This window comes from Amblyomma maculatum, chromosome 4, assembly GCF_055883805.1.
Source record: "Amblyomma maculatum isolate TAMU_Amacu chromosome 4, ASM5588380v1, whole genome shotgun sequence".
In the NCBI taxonomy this organism is placed as follows: Eukaryota; Metazoa; Arthropoda; class Arachnida; order Ixodida; family Ixodidae; genus Amblyomma; species Amblyomma maculatum.
Genome location: NC_139347.1, coordinates 77360180 through 77380929, shown reverse-complemented (window position 1 = coordinate 77380929; position 20750 = coordinate 77360180). Strand labels below are relative to the sequence as shown.

Below are 20750 nucleotides of genomic sequence, written 5' to 3'. Positions count from 1 at the left end.
CTGTGATATGTGCTCCACCTCTGTTCCGGCCTTCTTTGTTGATCACTGCTAGCATTAATGAAATACACTGCACACTGAATGAAAACGTTCGCTCTCCCCTTGGAAAAAGAAAAAAAAAAATGGCCTTCCCCTAGAATCCACTTGATCTGTCACCCTTTGGGACCATCGGTTACCTTGCCTTCGCGTTACATCACCTGCCCCTGCCTGTTTCTTCTTCTTGATCTCCAATAAAATCTCATTAACACGCGTTTGTTCCCTGATACATTCAGCACGCTTCCTGTCTAATGTTACACTTAAAAACTACGTACGATATAAAATCTGACTGACCAAAATTACGTAAATAATGCTCCAATAAAAAAAAAATAAGTATGGAGTAATCGATCATCACCTTCTGCTAAAATAGGGACGCTTTTAGCATTTAACGTAATTTGGTGCTGTTTAAAGCTCGCGGTCTTCTTAAGAAAATGAAAAGTGTTCCATATTTTCTGACCTCTGCCAACCGACCGGACCATAAGTCGCTACTTCGCGAGGGGGCGCGGCAAGCAACAAGTGGAGAGGAGCATCCAAATTATGTGCTATTTTGACTAATGTCGTAGACTCATTACGCATTTGCTCAACGCCGCATTAGTTCCCGAAGTCTACAAACTTCGTTACAGTTATTCCAAGTTTAGGGCTAAATACAGGCAGTGCGTGCGTTCTCGCTGCCTTCTTCTACAATAGTTAAAAAAAAAAAAAAGAAGGAAATGTCTGCAGCAGTTTATTTTTTGTGTGGTCTAATTAGTGTAATCTTTGGAAATAAGGTTTAGAATACGACAAAATGCATAAATAGCCCTGCAGGCAACTTCAAGATTTACTGGGATCCCAAACTACAGTGGCCAACTCAACCCATCCAGAACGGTGGATTTATAGTGTTCTAGAATTGTGGAGTGGTAGCGGTAGGGTTTAGGCTTGCTCGCGCTCAACTTTGATATATGTAAGCAAGAGAAAAATTAGCTTTCACGTACCCCGCGGTTCCCCACTATGAAAAAGGAAAATAACCGAAATACCCTTCAACTTGGATGAGCGCGTCGCTGGACCGCTGGACACGAAAGACACGTTGCTCGCAGCGCCCCCAGGCAACAAAGTTTCGTGGTTTCAAGATACTCGACAGCGCTGACTTCTGTTCGGCTGACGCCTGTAGGCCTGTGGTACTTGGCTCACTGGCACGCTATTAATCGCGGCCGTGATGTTGTGGCCGCCTGTGTTCCCACGCATTTGGCACTTGACGGCGCTCACCTGTAGAATCTGTGCTGCGAAACGTGTGAAAACAGCTGGCGGTTTGAGCTGCGCCTTCGAGAGTCCTATGTGTAATCGAAGTCGCTTTGAAGGTTGTGCAAGCTGAAGACATCCTGCTTACGGTCACATCGGCCGTTGGAGATCATGAAGGCTAATGAACAACGATGAGCAACTTCACTCTACGTCAAGCTGTGCAGGTATGTTCTGTCAAGGCTTGAATCTATTGTCAACCCGGCTTCGTGTCGGTTTGTCTAGTCGCTATCAGTCATACTACTTACTGCTCGTGCTATCATTCCGTTGCGTGTGTGTCTGTTACGCGAAACTAACTACACGTAGTAGTTTGATGTGTGTCAACGGCTGTAGTACTAATCCGTCTCTTCTTTATTTTTTGGATACATGTCTGTGGCACGTATTGCTTCCCGTCGTGCGTTGTTTTCTCATGCATTTTGTTCATCTCTATCAGAACCTCAATGCTTTTTTTCAAGCACGATCGCTTGATCGCAGCTGTCCTGTCAGCTGTGATCTACATATATAGCTCCCATCCTCGCCAAAGCAGCCGGGAAGCCTGATATGCGAACTTCTCCATAGCAACACGCCTGTATCGTATATGCGATATCAATCTTTGATAGGCGATCAACAAGTTGAAAAAGCCTCTTTATCTTAGACAAGAAGTGGTCGTATGGAACTTCTGTCGCCGGTCGCGTACCAAGAACTGGGAATAACGGACGTCCTGTTTATAGTTTTCTTTGCTTTCCCCCTGAGTCACGTAGCTCAGCTGACTTTGAAGGAGGCGAAGGGGAGTTAACTTTCGCCTGGAGGCGCGTCACTTCGTCGACTCGTAGAGCCCGACAAAACCCTTCTTTAATTCATGTTTCGTTTCGCGCTGTACTCCCAGGAAGTTGGTACGGGCGAGTATAAAAACTTATTCGACCGAATGTTGCACCATCTTCGACTGCACGTCGTCTGCTCTATAGGGACGCGACTAGGCGCATTCTTCGCAGATAATCTATTCCTGACACTGCTTTTGAAAGCCGGTTCCTCTATAAGTCGTCACATTGTATGGCTTTCTTTGATTCTTTTTTTTTCTCTCGGCATGGCATAGAGCTCACAGAGCTGCAGCCTAGAAGATTGCGAGCACGGACGATTTTTTTTTTTTTTTTTTTTTGCGTTCAGTTCGCAAATTGGCCGCTTGTTATTACTTGCCAGCCGGTGTCGCAGCTCTTTTTATTCTTTCTTCAGCGTGGTTTCCCCTTGTCATGGGTTAATAATTGGTTCACAGGAAGGGAAAGGCGCAGTATCTGTCACACTTGTTTCTGTGGACACCTGAACCGCGCCGTAAGGGAAGGGAGGAATAATTATAACTGGTTCACGGGAAGGGAAAGGCGCAGTATCTGTCACACTTGCTCTGTGGACACCTGAACTGCGCCGTAATGGAGGGATGAAGGTGTGAGTGAAGGTGGAAAAGAGAGAAAGGGAAGCCATAGTGGAGGGCTACGGAGTAATTTCATGCGCTGACATCGCACAGCACACGGACGCCACTTCGTTTCGCCTCCATCGAAACCGCCGTGGTCGGGTTCGAACCCGGGAACTCCGGCACAGTGGTCGGGCGTCTTACCACTGCACCACCCTGGCGGGGCAGGGAAGGGAGGAAGGTGAAATGTGAAAGTGGATAGAGAGAAAGAGGAGCCGTAATGGAGGGCTTCGGAGTAATTTCGACCGCCTGGGGATCTTCAACGTATACCGACGCCTCTTCCTTTCACCTCCATCGAAACGCAGCCGCCGCGGTCAGGATCGAACCCGGGTACTCGGGGCGTCTTACCACTGCACCACCCCGATGGGGCTGTCATGTGTTCTACCATGACTGTTTTTTTGTGTTGTTTCTATCATAAACCGAGCACACCTTTAGTGTTTCATTATTGTTTCATGTACACAGCTCTTGAAACATCTTCATTTACAGCAGAAGATTTCTAGTGGATAACACATCTACAGACTTTGAAGTCCGGCCTTACATGGTACAGCGAGCACATGGCAAATTTGCTTATGTTGTTCATTGCATATGCACAGGACTCTTTGTTTTACGGCAAAACCAGGTTTCATCCAATTCTTATGTCATGAGAAAATTTCTCAAAAATGGGGCTACACCTGTCGTCTACCCGAAAATGGGAATTGGGAAAATCCAATTTGTCAGAGCACAAGGCTGAAGGCATCAGCAGGAATTAAGACTTGCACTAATTCTGGAGCTGTATTCGTAGTTTTGATATTGTCACGGGTGAAGAATGATGAGGATGAAGTGGTGCGCCTGTGCGTGGAATGCATAAAGGATGGAGTGCGTGTTGTCGTGCTTGTGCAGCTTGCCCGTAGTATCTGTTACCTACTTTCCTATTTTCCTTTAAATATATCCATTTTATGTTTAATTTCACATTAAATTATTTAGTTATTTTAAATTTCTTTCTTTTCGCACTCATTAATCATGCCTTGATTTAATGTTAAGTTCCAAAAAGCTTCAAATACAAGAGGAGAGAACAAGTAGAGTCTGGGTGACTTCCTAACAATGTTGTATGAATGCTGTGTGCCCTAACTATATCCTGATCCAAGACTGGAAAAAAGAGAGAGATGGAACGGGTAAAACAGGGCAGTTCCCCAAGGCTGTTGTGCACTTGAAATGTCTGTTTTGATATTGAATGAGAGTTTTCTTGTCTTTAAGTATACAAGCGAAAGCAGGCAACTCTTGTACAGCTGCACGGAAATAGCAGTGTTCACTGTGAAAATAAATTAAGAAAAAGAGGATTGGGTGATTTGGTCAAGTTTTTGAATGCAATCTGATATTTTGTATTGTTTAATAATTCTAAGCAAAAACATGTGCTAATACCTATCGATTATCATTTTTTAAATATAACAAACTCATTTGAGGAGACTAAATTTTTTACTTAACAAAATTTGTAGCTGAATTCGAGTTCTGAAAAGAATATTGGATTCTTATTCCGTGAGTCCCCAAACAAATGAAGCCTGAAAATTAAGGGCGTTAATATATGTTTTTATATCAACTTGGCTCATGCTACTTAAAGGCATTCGGAACGTTCCACACCAGTGACCAAAAGCTTTTTTCTTTTGCCCGCTTATGTTTGCAGCACTTTTAATTTGAAAATGATGATAGTTTGAAATTGCATGAAAGACTAGCACACACGTTGAATTGGCCTATTCAGCACATACTTGTAGTAGCATTGGGAATATAGCTACTACCAGATGTGGTAAGTTGTTCTAGTGAACAAAGAAACTGTCAGTGGTTTAGGACCAGAGCATTTTATTCATGGTCAGTGGAAGTTTTTCACAAAGCGGCAGTCTGGGTATATTGTAATTGTGGTGCACAGGATTAAATAAATTCTTTCTTGGAATAACGCTGTTAATGTACTCTTAGTTAGTTTTGCACCGCCGACGGAATGCGACTGCCAAAGAATCCTGCTTGGCGGCTATCTCGACTATCTTGTCGTCCACTTGTGCCTGGATCGGGCATTTCTTAGGTGAAGATAGTGCACACTTGAGTTTCTGCACCCTTGAGAAAAATGATATAAGTTGGACTCTGAGTGCGACCTGTCTGCTACTTCGAGTCTTTATGGGCTAGGTAAAATTTAGTTGTTCTGTATAGTCACAACTGGTGGACCACACTGGGATGGTTTCATATTTTGTATTTAGTTAGACCAATAGACAAAGAAATCCAACACATTACTTGGAGGGCGCTATAGGAGCGGTGCCATGTGGGTTATTCACAATGCAATAGTTTATCTTAACATTGAAGCGAAGCTCCGCTTTTCCCTTTGCTTATCTAATAAAGCGCGTGAACAAGTAAGGTGATCATATTGAATCAGCTCATTTTTTCATTCTTTGCAAGTTTGTGTGTGAAAATGACCACTAGGATGCTGTGTGTTTGTTAAAAATGGAGTCGAGGTAGCACTGCAATAATATTTTTTTTTTGTATGACCTTGGCAACAGTTGGAAGAAATGGTTTGTTTGTACACAGGCAGATGGCTACTGATTAAACTGGCTGAAATGCTGTAAAACCACGGAGGTGCCTCTTGTCAAAATGGCATCATATCCGTCGACCACTGCCACCATCTATATTGAAGGCATAACTGGTCAAGCGAGTGCCAAGACCATTCAAGATGCACTGGCTGGCTTAAATGGGGTTCATTCAGTCATGGTATGTGGCCTTCTGGCTTTTTCTGCTTTGTTATGCCAATGAGAGAAGGCCTTAAGCTTTGTTTTGTTAAAAAATGTAAAGAGAACCACAAAAGTACTATATATTTAATTTTGCTTAAAACAAGAACCAGATGAAGCTTTTTCAGTGTTCTTTTGTTGTATGTATTCAATAATTTATTACAATACTGCTGCTCCCATCTGAGAGCCTAACAGATGGGCAAATAACAGCTTATGTTAAGCTTAGGTAACAAATATGGTTATATTGTCAAACCAATATTTTAGTGTAAGGAAAATGTAGAAGCAGTTATGAAAAAGTGAAATGAAGGGCTTTTGTCATTAAGTGTGAAGTGAAGTTTGTGCGACGGTCACATTCTTTTTTTCTCATTATTTTGTATGCTGTAACATTTGTTTTTTTTTTTCTATGTAACTGAATCAAATCTACATGAAAAAGCCATGGTTAATTCAAATGTAAATTGCATATAGAATGTGTTTTTATTTTTCTTTCATGCAAAACAGGCAAGGTATTTTTGTTATAATTTTTCTTAGTCATTGCCTGGTGGTTGAGTTGGTAGGGTAAGAAACATGTGAGGCAGCAGAGTCATTTCTGCTCAGGAAGCATTATTCCTTTTTCAAGCGTAACAAAAAATAAAAAAAAAAAATAGAGATGCTACTTGGCCTACATGCGTTGTGCCTGACTTGTGAAAAGGCCCCACTTCATCAATTTTGTGTGTGTGTTTGTGTCATTTGTTCCAGGTGTTCACAATGGCTCAGAGGCCTGTGGACACAGCTGTAGCGTATTTTTGAACTTTGCAAAATGTTCTCTTTGAACATGCCACAGGTGGAGCCCTCAGCAGGGACCGCTGCCGTGACATATAGGCCCGATATGACGTCGCTGGCATGCATCGAGAGGAAAATAGAGGATGCCGGCTACAGAGTAAAGACCACCGAACTCTCACAGCTGCGCACGCAGCAGGCTTCAGGCAATGCTAGCTTCGCACGTTCAGCAGCAATTTTTTTAGCGGAGAACGAACAGCCATGCAACATCCTCAAAGCCAAGTTGGAGGCCAAGCTCTCTCACTTTGCCGGTGCTGTTGAGGCCCACGTGATCCCTGGCGTCAGCGGGCCCCCTTTGGCAGTTGTGTGCTTTGACGGGACGAGTACTTCTGCGGAGAGCCTCGAGCGTGAATTGACAATGACGCGACTCAGGCTATCGACAACGCTTCTCAGCGTCAAAGGCATGACTTGCCAGTCGTGTGTTCGCAACATTGAGTCTCATGTGGGGCAGGAGCCTGGTGTGAAGGGTGTGAAGGTCTCTCTCGAGGATGAAAGTGCAAGGTTTGTCTACGATGGTGAAGTGCTGACTGCGGAGGTGCTTGCTGAGAAGGTAGAAGACATGGGCTTTGAGTGCAGTGTCCTTGGGTCAGTGGTACTGGATGCAGGTGGCCCTGATGTTGTTATCAAAGACTCACAACCGCCAGTTACAGGCAAGTTCTTTTTGTTTATCTAAGGAATTTCTCAATGTTTTAACCATTTAGTGCATGAATTAAGTGTGTAAAGCTACAGCAATTAATAATATAGGTCAGAATGAAGTTGAGTTGTTCAGAATTGAAGTATTTTTTTTTTTCCCCACGCAGTAATGCATGCTTAACCAGGACGCAGGCAAGCAAAAGAGCATGTCAGCTAAATAGCATACATTGTAAACACTTATATAATAAGAAATGAACAAAATAAGCTATATGTACAGCCTTTCAGTATTGAATAGCAATTTTGCTATGTTTTTACTTCTCTACATAAGGTAGTAGATTCTTGCAGTCAAATTAATATATTTCTCATTGCATGGGCTGTAAAATTGGCATGCGCTTACTGTAAACACTGTGCCGTGGCCGAATGTTGCACGTTTTGTTTTCTTTTGATCCGTACAACTGTTATGGGCTGCTGGCGCTGAGATAAAAAAAGGCGTGTTTGCTGCATGCAGGCTCCACATCTGAGCAGAAACTGACGTCTGTTCAGAGGTCTGTGAATGATAAACAATGCCACAGCAATGGCGATGATGGTGAAAAATGCTTTCTGAGAGTGACTGGGATGACGTGCTCATCTTGTGTTGCTGCCATAGAGAAACAGCTGTACAAAGTCAAAGGTCAGTTGTTTTGTTTCGGGCACAAGTGTTGTTGGGTCTGTTTTTGTTTTATAATATGGCTTGTAAAGTGACACCACATTTTCAGAGGAAGTAAAGTAAAAAGAGAAGGAGTGTTTAAGTACGGATTGTTTTGGTAATGAGCACATCTGGATTTGCGTCCAAAGCAGAATTTAATTTTGGGAAATTATGCAACTGAAGCAAAGGCTTTAAATGTACAATCAGCTTGTTTAGTCACTTCTAACATGATATGGAACGAGGGGTTCATTTCAAATGAACAGGGGCAGGACTCCGAGTTTGCATCGTTATTGAAAGTGTCGCTATCTCCCCGACCTCGAATCATCTGATTAGTGGAAATGCCGGAACTGGACATCGGTTTGGTTGCCACCATTTCCGGTTCCGACGTTTCCACCAGTCTAATGACTCGAGGCCAGGGAGATAGCGACACTTTCGATAACAATGCAGTCTCGGAATATGGGCCCAGTTCTCAAGTATTTAAAAAAAAGTTTTTTTTTTACAATTGTTTATGTGTACCACAACAGAAGCTGTATGGAGTTGTGCATTACTTTTTACATTTCATTATTATTCTGAGCGTGTAACCTTTTATCGTACACAGAAAAGGAAAACTTTCCAATTCATATGCAGCTCGCATACAGACAAGAAATGCCTTTTGGATAGCATTATGTAAAGTATGTTTCTGAGACAGTTTACCAGTCATACTAAGTATCATAGAAGCTGTAGTAGTTAAGATGGAAAGATGTTGAGGTGAGGATTAGAATCAAGTGAAGTAGTAGCAATTAATTGCCTAATGGGATGTCGTAAGAGATTTCAAGGAAGCTTGCTAGCGTCATCGTGGAAATGGTACTTGAAAATGAACCAGAGTTTATCACACACTCATGTCTAATTCACCAGCTTATGCTGATTCAACCTGGCAACTTTTCTTTTATTTTATTTCTTTTTTTTCTGCACTTATGCATTAGCATGGTCTTAATAGTAGTGAAGTGAAAAGAAAAAAATGTTTTGCTTGTTTTGGCTCATGTTTGTATGCGGTGGTTAGTCACATTGACTGCAATGTTTAGGTGGGGTGTTTGATTTGCGGCACCTGTGCTAACCGGATAATGTCAGAAACCAGTTTTATCGTTTTTCAGGGGTCAAGTTTGCTTTAGTGGCCCTGCTGGCTCAGAAAGCAGAAGTTCGTTTTGACCCATGTGTGGTCCAGCCCAGCCAACTGGTGGAACTGATAAACGACATGGGATTTGAAGCCTCTGTTATTGAAGACTCTCCTTCTTTGCATGGTGAAGCTGAATTTGTGGTGCGTGTTTTTGCATCATCTTTTTTTTTTTAGGAACTAAAAAAAAAAGAAGTAAAGATATTTTTACACTTCATAGAACAGCTAGTGAAGTCAGGATTCTTTTCCGCTTTAACTTTGTGGTGAGGAGGTGGAAAAAAGTGAATGCAGGGTCCAGAGCATGTAGTGTCAGATTTTAGTAATACACTTCCACGATTGGCACGTTTGAAAACCGTTGTCCTAATGCATCATTTAATTTTTCTGTTAGGAAAAATTGAGATGTACAACAAAAGTACTCTAAAAATGGGGCTACCTTTATTACAGCTAACTGTGAGAAACGTACCCTTTGAACTCTTTCCACACTTTAGGAGAATAGTCCTTTTTAAGACGGTACGCATAGAGATTCATCAATAAATAAAATAAATTTGCTTCATTGCTGCTTATCATAATGTAGCTTATAAATTTTTTTTAATAACATAAAGGAGAAAAAAAGGCTGAATATATGTTCATGTTATCTTTTCATAGAAAGCTTTTTTATTACATCTGTGAAGTAAAGTGTTGATTCTGTAGAATCATGAGAGTACTACCATTGCTGGACATCATCAGTGCGAGTCAAAGACGCTGCCTCGGATGCCACACTTGCCTTGATCACTTCGTGCTGTCAAATTGTGCTTGAAGTTTAAAAATAATCCTTCTTATGGCTGACAAACATCATTTTTGCAACTGAAGAGCAGTTCTTTTCCAACATGCCTATAGCGTCACTTGTCCGGAAGCAGCCTGGATTGCATAGAACAAGTCATTTGCACCAGTGTTCAAACTGAGCAATTTGAATAGGTACAGTAATAAGAGAGTTAGACAAAGGAAAGTGGTTGCTCTAATGCTATATGTGCCATAATTGTCACACAGGGATATGGCACTCTGGTTTCCTGTATAAGCATTAGAAGATGGGATTGAAGCACTTGTATTGCTGAGTAATAAATTTAGGGTACACTTAAGCTCCATATTTAAGGAGGATGCGGGTCTAAAATCACAGTTTTCACCTACATGTATTTTTACATTTTTGTTGTTTTGGATTGCGCATGTATTGAAGAAGCTTCTCACCAAGTTTGGTTGTCATCCATACAGTAGAAAAATTAAAAATAATTTTTTTTTATTTGTGAGATGAGGCGCACTTACCACCAAAAGTGTCTATGAACACTGATTTCAAGAGACAGTTACATATTAGACAAGCAATTCAACGCATAGTGTCTCTCCAAGTTAGAATGCTTGTTTTTTGTGCTTTCTGGCTAAAAAGGACCTGCTATCAAGAGTACAGCGGATACTTAAAAAGAAAAACAGAAAGAAAAGGCAAATTTTAGGCCATGGCAACAGCTGATTGCCTGGTAAACTGAAGTAGAAAATTGAATTAGCTAAAACAAAGCACGTAACCTTTGAACCCTGTTTTTGAACTACTGAGAGCCTGGCAACCGAAGTGCTCAACAAGGTGGAGATAGAATATAGAGCCTAGACAAAGAGGCACACCCGGCAAGAAACCAAGAAAAGAATATCACGAGTGCAGACAAGGGCCCTGGACAGCTGTAAAGCTGAGAAAAAAGAAGAGTAAACTCGAAGGAATCGCCACAGAGCAGTGTCGTGTGGAAAAGGGTGGCCAAACTTACGTGCTAGGCCACTTTGATTTATTAATTTAGTCCCTAATTTTGAATAGAATTTTCCGAAATCTTAGAACTCGTTTTTCTCAGTTCATACTTTTTGCAAGAGCATGACCATAAGGAAAATTACCATTCCCAATATCTTTCACCAAAGGCTGCTTTCAAAGTGGCTTCTGGACTAAAATTTTTTTGAGGACAAGGTAAAGTAATTCTTTGATTCGTAACTGTTCTGTAAAAAAAAAAAACAAAAGAAATGTAGAAGATAATTAAATATAATGACAAAAGAGAAAGTTCGTTTTCAAAGTGCTCAAATTTCTGTAGAAAATCATAAAGAACCCAAAATTAGCCTTATCCTACACAATGAACTACTTGGAGGTTATCGAAACACAGACGGTAGTACATCTTCATGATTTTTGAAATGATAGTTTTCCTAAGCTGACACACTTTGCTCATTATGACAGCTACAACGTTTTTCCTATTTGTGCTAAGGTGATGAAACTTAAAATTTACATCCTAATAAAAGGAAAATAAGCTATTCCTGAAAATACTGTCAAAATTGGTGCGATAGTTCAGAAGTTGACCCCTTCTCCTCATTCGAATGCATGTACATTGCTACTCCCTTAATCAGGAATTCCTTCATTTGTGCCTCTAGTATCCCCCTATAGTACTCATTTGCATACAACCTTGACCTATCACATTATGTGAAAGACCACCTTACATAGATGTAAAGCCTTGCTTTAGCCAAGCTGTATTGAATGTGCCTGCATGGCCTAGGGGTAGCGTGTCTGACTGCGTATACGTGAGTCGTGGGTTCGATTCCCATTTCACCCTCCCATCTGAAATGAGCTTCGTGACGTCTCGCGACATCACACAACGTGCCGACAGATCCGTGCCCAGCCATTTCACCTGCCAACCATCGCCTGGCTGTGGCATGCTCATGATTGTTCATTCACACTGACAACTGCTACAATGTTGACCCCGAGTTCTCCACTAAACAAGAGCCTTAAAGGACTATAGACACAAAATTTTGATGGCATTTCTCTTCTTGTCAATGATGCGTAAGTCATTCCTATATATTGATCTGCACGCAGTTTTCCCTAAGACCGCTAAATAATTCATAATTGAACTTTCTTTTTTCACCAGTTTCGGTTTTGACAGCTGAGAGATGGCTGTGACGTCACAATCATGTCTTGATGCGCGGCTTAAAAAGCAGCTATATAAACGCTCATTCTCCACTTGTAGTGATTCGTGTTCTTGAGACAGGCTGGCTTTATCATTGTAGCGAATTCAAATGACACAGCAATGATTATATTGCTGTATTTCCATCCCTTGGGTGACCTAGACTTAACTGTGACGTCACAGCCATCATTCGGCTGTTGAAACAGAAACTAGTTAGAAAAGAAATTTGATTATAAATTATTCAGCTGTCGTAGGTGAATGTGACGTGGTGATCCTAGTACAGTAATGTCCCAGGCATCATTACGAATGATAAAACACGAACTCAGAAATTAGGTGTCTATATTTCTTTAATGCTGTCGCATTATTATGAGCATCTTTGAATCCAAGCGTTTTATGTGAACAGTATCATAAAACTGCTATAAGAAAACTCTTACCACTGTAAGGAGCTTGTGGATAGTTGTAGAAAATTAATATCTTTGGTGTTCCTTACTTTGTTATGGTTGTCAGGCCTTTCTCGCATGTTTCTATAATAAAAATAAAACGCTGTGCTCCGTGAGATGTTTCATCCCATACTGACGTCAATCGTATTTCATACAGATTTTTTTCTGGGCTTATGTAACATTGTTCACTGCTTATCATGCCTAGCTGTAGGTGCTGATTTCTTGGGTCTAATTCTGCTAGTTGATGCTAGTTTGTGCTCTGCCAGCTAGGCAGCTGGTGCAGCACTATGCAGTGTATTAAGCACAACCGATACATGTAAAGTATTGGTGAGACTGTTTGTTTGCATGAGCTTGCCATCTTTGACCTTCGCTCAGGAGAAAGTATGTTTCCTTAGCAGATGCTAGGGTTTAGCCTTTGTGGAACAGATGTCAAGCTTAAACTTATTGCATGTCTTTCTGTTTGTACTGTTGGTTGCTTTTTTTTTTCTCTGAAGCTTTTGCCAAATTTTGACTTGGCTATTAGTAGCTTATGGGTGCGTTTTCCTCAGGCATCCTCATTCTCATTGTCACCTCGCACTTTATTTTATACGTTGTGTCATTTTCTGTTGCCAGAGGGCTTCTGTACCTAGAGGCCGTCCTAGGAGTGTCTGACTGAATTTTTATTTCATAATGTTTTTTTATCGTTCTGCTCCTTCTTTCTGTTCATTGTTTACTTATATGCACCTTTGTACCTTAGGAGCTCTCATTAACAGTAATCAATTGCAAGTTTGCGCTCCTGTGTGCTTTAAATTTTTTTTTTCTGTCCTGCCAATGTTGTGCTGAATAAGGAAAAAAGAAAATCAACTTTTTCATGCCTCGTCAAACTAACAGGCGTGCTTCTGTTTGCATCCTTCCAGATACGGGGCATGACCTGTGCCTCTTGTGTCCATGCCATTGAGACTAATGTCTGTAAGCTTCCTGGCGTGGCCAGTGCATCGGTCAGCTTGTCAACTCGGAAGGGGAAGTTTTATTTTGACCCGGAGAGAACAGGGCCTCGTCAGATCTTGGAAAGAATCAAGGTGAGGATTGATTTGGCCTGGTGTTATCAGCGAAAGCATTCTCAGTTAGCTGTACTGCAGCCCCGATCGAATTGTTTGATCACTCTGCTTGCAGGATTTGGGCTTTGATGCATTTCCATTCACGGATCACAAGATGGATGCAAGTTACTTGAGCCAAAAGGAGGAAGTGAAAAAGTAAGAATATCTTTTTGCAGTGTAAGATTTGGCTCGGATAACTTTCCCAGTTTCATTTTCCCGTCGAGAGGTGGAGCATGTCAGGCCAGTTACTTACCAAGGTCTGTGCCAAAGCCACATGAGATCAATTTGCGTGGTGACCTGTTTAATTAAGCAGCACATTTGCTTTCAAGAATGCAAAGTAAACCAGTATTCCTTTCTTTCAAGAAGTGCCAAACCCTGCCATTTTAACCTCTTGCGACAAACTGTAGTCATAATGATGGACTTGCACTGTGTTGAAATTTGTGGCTTTATGTTGGCCGGTTGTATTTTATTCAATGTCTGTGAGGTGCACAGGAAGAAATATTATTGCATCAGCCTTTAATTATCCTTTACTAGACTGATGCCGTGTTGACACTTGGCATTTTCTTTTTGCCTGTATATATTTTATAGCAGCTTTTTTTTTTTGCATTAGATAGCAAGCTGAAAGATGAGAGATCACTGCTTCATTGTGTATATACTCCAGTCTTTTAGTGCAAAATCACTACTTCACAGTCAAAGCTGCAACATCAGAGTCGGGCATGAGTTCTGACCTTGAAGGGACCTTGCCAACCTAGCATAGCAATAGGGAAACGAAAAGAAAAAAATATTGAAGCATTGTGAATTTCAACTCTGGTATTTCTCACGGGAAGCAAGTACGGAATCTCATGGCTACTGCGCAGCTAATTGCACTGCATGCTTCAGTACTGCGTGAGCTTCCATCCATGTACAATGTATCCGAATGCACCGCTATTGCATTATCCTCTTAAGGTGCGTTCAAATAGAGAGATGGTTTTACTAATGAACTTGGCTCACTCCCAAAACTTTGGGTGGCCAACCACCGAATTTCGCTCTTTGCACACTTAAAAAATTTAAATTCAGAAATTGGCCCATGTTTACACATATTCAGAACAGGCTTGGCCCACCCCCAAAATTTCAATGGATCACCGATATTTTGTTGGAAAGTCGATGTCAAAGTCAGTATATTATTTTCTTCTATGCTACCAGTGTTGGTGAGCAAGCAAACCGTACAAATGGCTCATTATTGTAACTACGACAACTATAAATGTTCTCTTAGTTGTCTGCATTTCCCAGGAAAGAAACATTTTTTTCTGACCTTGCTGGGTCATATATTGCCTCTAGAACAAAGTTCTTACATTGATGTTCACACTTCTATTGTAACTTATATGGCGCCTCTTAGCTGTTTACTTGTATGCTTGCTTTTAGTTTGACCGCTTATGCTTGATCAACTGCTCCCTTAATCTTTTTTTTCTTCCAAACAGGTGGAGAAATTCATTCCTGCTTTCATTAATGTTTGGTGTGCCATCCATGTTGCTAATGATGTACTACATGACTCGGCGCATGCTATACAAGCACGACAACGACTGCTGCATATTTCCCGGTCTTTCAGCTGAGAACTTCATTCTTTTTCTTTTGGCTACACCTGTCCAGGTTAGCATCATGCACCATATATTCTCTCAAAGGCTTGGTTCCTTTGTTGTCAATAGACAGTAATGTGATTTCTTAAACGTGTAATATTTTTTGCTAGAGTTTAAGGTTGCTTGAAATCTTCATAGTATTTCATGCCATGCAGTTGAGTTGGCTTATACAGATTTTATAAATACTCGAATAATTTTTAGAGCTGCATTGTGATAAGGTTTTATCAAAAATTATTTTCTGTTTATTTCCTGTGCACTAGATATGCTTTTATTTCATAACTGTGAATTGTTTTTGTCCTGTTCTTGCGGGGCATGACTGTTCTGCCTGTCTACTGACCAGATAGGCCACTCCTCCCCTCTTTTCTGTTTTGTCTTTTGTTATTGTGTCTTTTGCTTGACACACTGCAATGAAAATAGTATCAATACCACAGAAAATTACCTGTGCTGGAAGTGAAAGAGTTATCTGTAACTGGAGAAATCCTTCTTTTAAAGGACAGAAAAATACATTATTACTGGAAAGGGCCATCAGCCAGGCTTACTAAATTGGGCAAACCAACACATTAGTCACTGCTAGCCAAGGAATGAAAACCTAATGTAGTACTGTTGCATGAAAGTTAAGAATCATGGATGCTGTTAACTTTATTTCAAGCATTTATCACTTTTATGTTTCAGCGTTATGGCGCACCTTTCGTGGCGCAAGGATAAATAAAAGACTGCATGCATACTGTGCCTAATATGAGATCGGTTGAAGCGGTGTTATTCTCCCACGTGGCTCTACGCCAGCTCCACCCTTTCTTTTTTTTCCTACTTGAAAAATAAAAAAGTGGTAGCAGGCAGCTGGGCCATTAACGCTATCACATTAAAATTTTCTGTGAGTTTTCATTAGGCAGGTTTGTAGAATTCATAGCCCCTACAAGATGCTTACTGGTTGCATTGAGTGAAGGCTTTATCTGCAGGGCTTGTTTAGTAATTCTTATTAACTGCTGGAAATGCTACTAGACTCAAGAATGGTTTCTGTTCGTCGTGGCTTTTAATGGAAGGCAGTTTTAACGCCACTTCTTGTTGTGCAGTTTGTAGGTGGTCGCTACTTCTACATCCAAGCCTGGAAAGCCCTGTCTCACAAGGTGGCCAACATGGACGTTCTTGTCATGCTGGCAACGAGCATCTCTTACTTCTACAGCGTCATCATAGTTTTATACTTTATGATTGATGGCGCCGACCACAGCCCGAAAACCTTTTTCGAGACGCCACCCATGCTGCTCATGTTCATCTCGCTCGGACGATGGCTTGAGCACATTGCAAAGGTAAGAAGACCCCGGCATGGTGCTTGCCTGTGTTCCGTGCAGCAGTTTTTTGTTGTGTATATTGGCTAGCTTTTGCTTTAACTGCCGTTGAAAGTCTAGCTAGTTGGTCAAGCATCATGATGCACCATGCAGCAGAGTAGGGAGACATCTTTAACTGGTGAAGTCTGCGTTAGCATGCCTTCTGTTCTCCTATCGAAGAAAGAGAAAGACTTTTTAGATCGTTGGGAGGACCGTCAAAGAAGAAGTGATGTGTGTCCTTAGAAGTGGAGAAGGAAGAGGATGTTAGTGTTAGATTTAATCAGTTGTCAGTGCAGCATTGTCCTTGTTTATGTGTATGTGTGTATTGTGTGCCTCTCCTGTGTTTCGTCACCCTACACTGCTGCGTGGTGCATTATGTTTTGTTTTAAGCTCCGAGAGAAAGGAATTTGTGTTCATCAGTTTTGATACTTAAAATTTTAGGCAGCCTAGTTCATAGTATGAGAGAGGATGCAGCGCTGGTTGCTGCAAATGTGAATGCAGTAAGTCGTGTGAATCTGCAAGAAAAGTGATGGTTACTGATACTCAGGTTGATGTGCTGGGTTCTCCTGAAGTGTGTGACAAGTGAACAGTGGAGTTTCTCAGCCAATTGGTTATGTGAGATAAAGAATACAAAGGTTACAACGTAGCCTGTAGTAAATGAATGCGTGCAAGCTATTAGTGCTGCATTAGGAACCTTCGGTATGTGTAGCTGCCTGGAAATGTATAGGAATTGTTGTTGGGACTTAGTAAAAAAAAAACAGTTTTTGAAAGTTCAGTAAGGAATTGTTGCTGATAGGATTAGTATATGTGGAGTTGCTTGTTTTTTGCCATTAAAACTAGAACGTTCGTAACATTTGAACCTCTCAAATTAAATCTTGGGTATATACTGCAATTCCACAATTCTATTACCCTGCAGAAGACAGAAAGGGATCTGCAGTTATTATTATTAATATTATTGTGGAGCAATTTATGTGTATAAAACAAAAAGACTGAACTTAATGCATTACAAAAAAAAAATAAATAACACTTTTTCATTAGGCACATACGGCATGTCACCAAATTAAGGATTCAACATAAGCCTTGTTGCTGAGGAATAACTGAAGCGAAAGTTAATGCAGAAATATTGTTTATAATTTTGAAGCTTTTTCACACATAAAAAATATTACCGTGCCTACATTTCTTCCTGAATGCAAGGACTTAACTGGAGATTGTGCAGTGATTCCAGGTCTGAGCTGTGTGTTTAGCTGTTAACTGTGCCTTTAAAACAAGGGTGCTAGGGCCGAAGCTTTTTCTCTAGTGGCATTGAGCATTGACGGAGGCAACCAAGTGCAAGACATCACGTGCGTGCATTTAAGAGCTAGTTGAGCTCATTCCCGAAGCGGTGTTGCTTAATAGAGTGCAACCACTTCTCGCACAGTAGTTCCTCGTCTGAGTAGATGCCTCCACATTCATGTAGGGAAGTCAAATGGATGCTTGTCTTTTGAGCTAAGAATAAAATAAGGAGGCTAGATATAACTACTATATATTAAATATTTTTTAGGTAATAAATTTCAATAATGTCTTGCATCATTTTGAAGTCCAGCAGAGGTGAAAACTAGCAGTTCAGGCAGCTTTGCTGATACCCAGCTTTTTTTTTTTTTTTTTTTTATTTCTTAAAAAGAGTCTTTGGTCTTGTTCAGTAAAGCCTGAGTTATGTGTTTGTTAAACACTTTCGAGGTGATTATATTTTATGTTAAATGTACACATAAACGTGGAAAGACCTCATTGCCGTTGTCCTTTTCTTTATATACCAGCAACAGTCAGCATTTCCACTTGGCCTGTTTATCTTCATCACTATGGTTTTGTATTTCTAAAACAGCCCATGTCATTTAAGGATTTTTTTTAAAGTGTCTTGGTGTCTGACTTGAGTCCGTTGCAATAGTAGCACGTTGTTCTCTAAGTAATTAATGTGGTTTTAGATGTGTGCTGCCTTGGGCATTCTGATAATGAGATGTTTTTATGTAGCTCTTAAATATGTTTAATGCTCCAACCATGGGCTATGTTCTTTTGCAGACATAGTCTTGCTAAACTGATAGTACTGTAATTTAACAACGAACTTGTGTAACGCTTATCTTGAAGACCTGTGCAAAACAGCCAACGGACAGATGAAAGGGAAGACAATATGAGGTCGGATTAACAACTGAAGGTTTATTGGAAAAAAAAAAACAAAAAAACATGAATATGTGAAATAAAGTGTGCAAAACCATTTAAAAACACACACACATACACACACACAAAAAAAACAATCAGAGGTTACAATATGATGAGAGGCACCTATCCAGAAACTCTCTCGTTTTTATGCAAAGCAAGAGAATGTTTTGCCATATGTGTCCAAGCTCTTAACGATACAGTATGCCTAGAAAATTTTCCTGCATATCTGGTTGCTCTCGATGTACTCATCGTTGTATTATGTATGTCCAGCAGGCAGGGGTAATCCTAGTGTACCTTTAATTCGCGGCAGTGCAGTGCATTGTAATCCTTGATGTTTTTCCTTTTTTTATTTTATTTTGAAAAGGTTTTGTGTGCTTTTGCCTTACATATTCATATACTTTTCCCCAATAAACCTTCAGTTGTTAGTCAGCACTCGTATTCCTTTTGTCTGTCTGATACCTCTTTTGCAGTGTATAGTACTGCTTCACCTTCCCTGTATTTAATTGCATTTCTTGGAAGCGTCTGTACCTGTTTGCATGAACTGCATGTTGAGAGTGCCGAGATTTTTCTCTCTAGGGCAAGACATCAGCTGCCCTTGCCAAGTTGATATCACTGCAAGCCACCGAGGCCATTCTTGTCGATGTGGATCCCCATTTGAATGTTACCGCCGAGAAGAACATCACCGTAGAGTTGGTCCAAAGAGGAGACGTGTTGAAGGCAAGCCACCTCTGCTTTTTACGCTGACGTTGCTTTGAGCTTTCATGGTTGGTGTTTGCCTTTGTATTGGGCATCAAAGTGCACTTCAATAGCAGGTCCAAAACATGAGTTGAAATATTTGTCAAAATTTGAGTTGAGAACTGTTTGAAAATTGCTCTTTCACTTTAAACTCTGCTCACTGTAGCAAAATCAGATGGGCTGACCTGCTAAATAATGTGTGTGGCACACTTATGTAACAAGATTGAAAAAGTAAAACAGGGAGGGAGGCTTCACTGTTTCTTATGTAGGCAAAAAGAAGAAAAAGTGTACTTATGCATTTTATGAAAGCAGACAGGTGACTGTACTAGCCCACCAAAGCTTTTGGATCACCACCTGCACAAAGCTCTCTCCACTTGCACCTGTAGTAGCATTGTATTCATTCTTGACATAGGTTCATTATTCATTTAGACGGTATCAAGATTGGGCAGGCATGGTATCAAGATTTTAATTAGGGGAAGCACAGAAGTTAAAGGGAGAATGTTTTCTTGCCTAGGCCATTATTTGCATAGCTGTTTAGTTATCCTTACCTAACCTAATACGTGTAACACTTTTTAAACATTGAAAAAAGTTGCTTTTATTTGAGCATGCTGCCCTTGTATCACATTATGAGCACTATTAGTTCACATATTGTTTGGATATATTTTGATGTGAAACAAGCAGGCAAGTTATGGGTGCCTTGAAGTGTCAGTTAATGCTTGCGAGTCATTGTTCTTCTAGGAACACCTTGCAACAGCATAGAATGTGTTTATTGTTTTTCATATTGTGCATTAAGTAGTGAATTTTCGGAAGCAGTCATGGCGTTGTTATGGTGTAGGAGTTGTTGGAAATACTGGTGATTGAAATCACACATTCCTCATTTTTACTTCGGTTGAATTTGCAGGTTGTGCCCGGTGCGAAAATTCCGGTAGACGGGAGAGTGTGCATGGGTCACTCGGTTGTGGACGAAGCACTCATTACGGGTGAATCCATGCCTGTACCCAAGAAGGTTGGTGACCAAGTCATTGGTGGTTCTATCAACAACAAGGGAGTCCTTCTGATCGTTGCCACCCATGTCGGTAAAGACACAGCGCTCTCACAGATCGTCCGGCTTGTCGAAGAGGCCCAGACATCGAAGGTGAGTCCTTGCGGTTTTTTTTCTCCTATGAAGCACGGGCTGTTAAATGGACATATCCTTGCTTTTCTTACCTGTGCAAGGGCAGCCCGTTTAAAAATGTGCCCAATGTCACCTACCTAAGTCTGCATGCTAAGAGAAGTTGTTAAAAATTGTGGCTGAAAGTTTTACACAATCAGATTGTGTTTTAGCATGGAAGCGAAAGATAAAAGCATGTAACTGAGCAGCATGAACTCTTATCTCATACGTGACTTTGCAACTCGGGCTAATGTCGGATGCAAGTCAAGTCTGCGGTAACCGCCACACACAGTTCCTCTGTGACAAAAAGGGGTCCACTGTGATAGCTTTTTTGGTTACCTAAATAAAAAGCTAAGTATCAGATAAGACTACAAGCTCAAGAATTTTTGTGCATCTGGTTTGTTTGGTGTGACGAAATTTCAAAAGTGAGTTTCGTTTACTATTTAGCAGAATAATACACACACACCACGTACAATGGCCCATGGTTAGCAGCTTCTTTTTTTAT

The 20750-nt window shown here is 40.8% G+C and overlaps 1 protein-coding gene across 2 annotated transcripts in view; it reads left to right on the top strand.

Annotated features, from left to right (window-relative positions):
* Positions 1–1156: 1156 nt before the first annotated feature.
* The window catches only part of LOC146191476 (copper-transporting ATPase 1-like), a 47515-nt gene continuing 27921 nt past the window's right edge, over positions 1157–20750 (top strand). Inside the window, exons 1-11 of one of the 2 annotated variants that reach the window (XM_084602003.1) lie at positions 1157–1472; positions 5295–5470; positions 6308–6953; positions 7445–7606; positions 8752–8915; positions 13056–13217; positions 13312–13391; positions 14693–14861; positions 15919–16152; positions 18937–19077; positions 19997–20230. In XM_084602003.1, the coding sequence (XP_084458129.1) occupies positions 5354–5470; positions 6308–6953; positions 7445–7606; positions 8752–8915; positions 13056–13217; positions 13312–13391; positions 14693–14861; positions 15919–16152; positions 18937–19077; positions 19997–20230 (2109 nt within the window). In that variant the 5' untranslated portion in view covers positions 1157–1472; positions 5295–5353. Of the gene's footprint in view, positions 1473–5290; positions 5471–6307; positions 6954–7444; positions 7607–8751; positions 8916–13055; positions 13218–13311; positions 13392–14692; positions 14862–15918; positions 16153–18936; positions 19078–19996; positions 20231–20750 lie in introns of both variants that reach the window. The other variant, XM_084602002.1, reaches the window with a different exon arrangement.